Source organism: Mesocricetus auratus, unplaced genomic scaffold, assembly GCF_017639785.1.
Source record: "Mesocricetus auratus isolate SY011 unplaced genomic scaffold, BCM_Maur_2.0 Super-Scaffold_6730, whole genome shotgun sequence".
NCBI classification, from domain to species: domain Eukaryota; kingdom Metazoa; phylum Chordata; class Mammalia; order Rodentia; family Cricetidae; genus Mesocricetus; species Mesocricetus auratus.
Window position 1 is genome coordinate 15,786,514 of NW_024429184.1, and position 5,506 is coordinate 15,792,019.

The window sequence follows — 5,506 nt, forward strand, 5'->3', positions numbered from 1 at the left end:
CCAATGAGATCCATCCACAAAAGAGAAGAAACATGTCAGCAGTGATGATAGTGGAAGGAACATGGACAGTGTCAACCATCCTAGATCTGACAGAGCCAAATCCCCAGGCAGAACCTGGAATGCTGGGCAACAGGGAAGCAGAAGGCAAAGAGGATTTTCTGCACCACGGACTGGTGTTATCGTGAGGCACAGATGGCGCCATCAGAATAAGGACTGGGTGACAAATGAGCGGGAGGCCATGCCCCTCCATGATGCTGAGTATCCACCCCAACAAAAAGTTTGCTCTGTAGGAAGAAAAACCAGGGCTCTGGGCTGAAGGACAGCAGGCAAAAATGAGAACATGGGAACATTATGCTTCCAAAGGGAGAAGCCAACAGTCACACCCACCCGCCAAGAATCAGCATGGCCTCTCACTTTGCACCAGCACAGAATGGCTTTCACCTTGTACCAGCCATGCCTTCTGATTCAGAAGGAAGATGTTCTCTGTGAAGTTCCTGGAATCCCTTATCTCGTTGAAATGTGACTGAAGGAGCATGGGTTCTGGGCTAGTTGGTCTAGCGTTATTCTGGTGTTTCTAGATGAAACTAGAAACTCACAATCTGAGTACGTAAACTGAGTAAAGCAGGTTGCCCTCCCTAGTTTGTGTGGGCATCATCCAGTCAGATGAAGGCCACAACAGAAGAGAAAAGAGGAACAAGAGAGAACACCTCCGTAGAGTTGGGACTTGAGCTCTGTGAACGGCATCGGGAATTGCTCTTGGTACTCCAGTCTGCTAAATAACACAAGGAGGAACTTGTCAGCCTTCACAACCACATGATCAACTGAGCCAGTTCCCTACTCTACACACACACACACACACACACACACAGAGAGAGAGAGAGAGAGAGAGAGAGAGAGAGAGAGAGAGAGAGAGAGAGTTGGTTATGTTTTTGGAGAGCCCTGACTATTACACACACCAGAATATTAGTCATTTATAAAGACTGAATAAAATATGCTCAGATATATAAGGTCTTCAATATACTTTTCTCAAGAAGCTATTCAAGAATGTGTTCCACCAAAAAGAAAGGATAAACCAACAAATGTAACAAATAGTTAAGGTAGGAGTCTAGTCTACGATGTAGCATAAGGAGTCCACAGGATTCTAAAAACAGCTGTCCTCCACACAGAGGAGGCAACCCAGCCCAGGGACACCAGAGGCAGGTCTGTGTGGAGCTCTCTTCTACAGAGCCCTGCTGTCTGGGCTGATTGACTTGAAGATGCCTCAGAGGACCTGGCCCAGTCTTACTGCCCTGGTCTTATCTTAAGCAGACCCTGAGTCCCTTCCCCTCTCTCTGCCTTGCTGATGGGCTAGCTGAGGTGCTCACTCAACCCTACACAGTGCTCTGCTCTCCTCTGTCTCTAGGAGTGGGGAGGGGAAGGAAAGAGAGCCGAGGAGCAGAAAATTTGAAATGAGCCCTTCCTCTTCTGCTCTCCCATACCAGATGTCTGATCCCTGGTCACACTCAACCATGCCTGACTTCCAGAAGAGGGGCTATTGAAACCCTGAATTTATGTTTTCAGATGACTTTCCCTCACACGATGGCAAACTCTCCCTTTTCTTAGCAAGCTGAGTTTGCAATTATTGCTTCATATTTCAATGGAATGATTTATTTACACTGATGTTTTTGTAGGCAGTAGAGCCATGAAAGAAATCAAGAACAGATTACTAATCTTCCTTGGCTCCATAACAAACTACACTAAGTTAACAGTTTAAAACAACCACCAACTATTTTCTATAAATTTGGTGTCTGGGTAACAGTAGTTAGGAACTTAAAAAAATTCTCTTCCAAACTCATTGGGACTGTTGGTGGAATTCAGATTCTCTTGTTGGTAGTCTGAGGACCCAGCTGTTTTGCTGACTGTTCCCAGGTGCCATTCTCAGATCCTTGTGATAGCTCTTGGGCATGTACAATCCTTTTTATTCAATATATATGATTTCTCACCTGATTGGACCAGACTCAACTGGACAAACTTAAGGTCAGCCACCATGGAGCTTTAATCTCACTGAAAAAGGCCCTTCACAACAACACCTGGGTGCTGTTGGCTCATGGGAGGGTGGGGGATCACGGGATTGTGCTTAGAAGTGATAGCTTCTAGAGAAGTCATTAGTCATCACCTTGGAGGAAATCTATTTCAGGAGGGGAATGGGGTGTTTCCATAGTGCTGGAATGAGGAGACAGGGCAAGATGGAGGGCCAATAATGTACTGGACAATTTTAGTTCTCACTCTGAGTAAGGCACACATGATATAAATTTTATTTTCCTCTTAAAAAGTGTATTTTTCTTCATCTTAAAATTTAGTTGCATTTATTTACTTAGTGTGTATGTATGTGCAGAGGTGTGACCCTGTACATGTGCACCACACAGAGGTCAGAGGTTAACTCTCCTTCCACGATTTGATCCTGTGGATCAAATACAGGTCATCAGGTTTGGCAAGCTTGGTGGCAAATGTCAGAACTATGATCAGATTTATTTAAGGCTCCTCTCATGCCCTTTAAGACCTGGACTGTGGCAGGAGCTTGCAATTTCTGTGGCTGGGTCCAGTTAAGAAGAAACAGGTGAGAACCCTCTGTACAGAACTGAGCTCTTGGATTTGCAAACAGCCAAAGAACTCAAGCCACAAGGATTTTCCCTTTGCAATGTGTGGGTTCCACGTTCTCCCCAGACTATTACAGTACGCACTGAGAGTTCTCACTAGCTATAGTTTTATTCCAATAGGGCCAGGATGACCCCTTCTTCTCCAGAGCTTTCCAACAGCTCAGGTAGGAGGAAGATATTTCTGGAGGGATTTCAGAATAATTGGATCATGGGGACATAGTCTCAGATGTACGGAAAGTTTCTTAACTTTGTCACTTTAATTTTGTAACTTCAAATCACATCAGGGACTAGAATAATCCCAACAGCAGAGTGGGCTTTAAATGACTTTGTATATGTCTCAGAAGGTCCTTTGTGGATATATCTGAAGAGAGAGCATAACAAGAAAACAAAACATGACCCGAGGTGATCACACCTTGGCTGGTGCTTCCAGCCAGACTGCTGGGCTATTTCTAGGTCTCAGATAAGTGATTTTATCAGCATATTTATCAAAAAGGTAAGATAGCACTGTGTGTGTGTGTGTGTGTGTGGGTGTGTGTGTGTGTGGGGGTGTGGGTGTGTGGGTGGGTGGGTGGGTAGGTGCAGTCCAGGTCTATAGGCAAGCACCCTACCACTGCACTGCATTAGCTCCCTAGACTGGAAGAAACACTTTTTGTTAAATTACACTTTTATTTGTCAAGGCATGCAAACAGAGGTCAGAGGATGACTTTGAGCAAGTCTGTTCTTTACAGATACCATGTAGATCGGTGTGGGAGGGGGTGGGGAGAGCTGAGGTTGTCAGGCTTGGAAGCAGGAACACTTTTAAAAGAATAAAGAAGCTTTTGTGGACCAGTCACATCCCTGGCTTCCTCCCTGAGGTTAAATGGCATGGAGGAATCTGAAGGTGAGAGAGAGGGGCACATCAGTGATGTAAGAAAAAGTCAAAACAGAGAAATTCCTGAGATCAAATGGTCCTTGTATGGAATGCCTCAATAGCAGGGAGTTCCAAGATGATCATCTCCACATAGGAGGAGAGCCTTAGCAATTCCCATCTCCTGGGCAATGCCAGCAATTGTCAATGCTAGCTATTCTAACAAATGTTCCAGAAGAATTTGACTTGTGTATGTATATGTGAATGAATGAATGAAAGAAAGAACAGCTCAGGATCATGTATATCATGAAAATGAATGAGGAAAGAGGAAGACAACAATTTACAGGAGTGCTCACACTTACACAGGGGAATGGTCAGGAACTGAGAACAAATGATAACAAGAGTTTCAAAGACATAGGCATCATGAGTGAAATTTTTCAAGTAAAATAAAGTATTTCTTGCCAAAGCTGAGAAAAATTAGTTGTCCACAAATGCACCAGCTTCAAACAAATGGGTGATACCTGTTTTAAATGTGGTTAGCAAAATTAAATTTACCCAGGTGACATTTCAAACATCTGCAAGTGTCCAGATACCACCAAGCCGGTGCCATTCAGGTTCCCTGCATTGGACTTGGAACAACAGGACAGCCACTCCTCACAGACCATCAGAATTCTGAGCCAACCCACCTTCAAGGAGCTCTTTCTCACAGGTTGACTTGCCATTACAAGCACCAGAGAATCCAGAACATGACCTTTTGAGTTCCTGTCCATAGGAGAAAACATGGACAGACCCAATGAGACCTCCCCTGTGAGCGGCTTCATTCTCCTGGGCCTCTCTGCCCACCCCAAGCTAGAGAAAACCTTCTTTGTGCTCATCCTCTCAATGTACCTGGTGATCCTGCTGGGCAATGGGGTCCTCATCCTGGTCACCATCCTCGACACCCACCTGCACACGCCCATGTACTTCTTCCTGGGGAACCTCTCCTTCCTGGACATCTGCTACACCACATCCTCGGTCCCCCTGGTCCTGGATGGTTTCCTGACCCCCAGGAAGACCATCTCCTTCTCAGGCTGTGCGGTGCAGATGTTTCTCTCCTTGGCCATGGGGGCCACAGAATGTGTGCTCCTGGGCATGATGGCGTTTGATCGTTATGTGGCCATCTGCAACCCCCTCAGGTACCCAGTGGTCATGAGTAAGGCTGCCTATGTGCCCATGGCCATCAGCTCCTGGGTGGCTGGAAGCATCACAGCCACAGTGCAGACATCTTTAGCAATGAGGCTGCCCTTCTGTGGGGACAATGTCATCAATCACTTCACCTGTGAGATCCTGGCCATCCTGAAACTGGCCTGTGCTGACATCTCCATCAATGTCATCAGCATGGGGGTGGCCAATGTGATCTTCCTTGGGGTTCCCGTTCTCTTCATCTTTGTCTCCTACATCTTCATCCTCACCACCATCCTGAGGATCCCCTCTGCTGAGGGGAGGAGGAAGGCCTTCTCCACCTGCTCTGCCCACCTCACTGTGGTGATCGTCTTCTATGGGACCATCCTCTTCATGTACGGGAAGCCCAAGTCCAAGGACCCACTGGGGGCAGACAAGCAGGACCTTGCAGACAAGCTCATCTCCCTCTTCTATGGGGTGTTGACCCCCATGCTTAACCCCATCATCTACAGCCTGAGGAACAAGGATGTGAAGGTTGCTGTGAGGAACCTGGTGACTAAGAAACACGTCAAGCAGTGATGGTGAAGGGGCCCCAATGGTTCTTGAATAACCCTTCACTAAGGACTATGCAATAAATCCCAATACACAGAAGGGCTCTGTAGGAATGGGAAGATTTTAATGACAATTCTCCCACCTCATTCTAGAAGCAATTCCCCAAATGTGCATAACCATTCCATTGAGCACTCTGGGTATCACACACCGCTTTTAAAGATTTAAGAAAAATGATCCATGTATTTGTGTGTGGGTTTATGGGCACTACTGCACGAAGGAATCCACAAAAGCCAGAAGAGAGTGTCAGGTC

The 5,506-nt window shown here is 46.2% G+C and overlaps 1 protein-coding gene across 1 annotated transcript; it reads left to right on the plus strand.

The window, feature by feature from the left end:
• The first annotated feature begins 4,263 nt into the window (after positions 1-4,263).
• LOC121138938 (olfactory receptor 13C7-like) lies at positions 4,264-5,223 on the plus strand. Its single transcript, XM_040741977.1, has one exon. It carries the CDS (start codon positions 4,264-4,266, stop codon positions 5,221-5,223), a length of 960 nt encoding a protein of 319 aa, XP_040597911.1.
• The last annotated feature ends 283 nt before the right edge of the window (positions 5,224-5,506 follow it).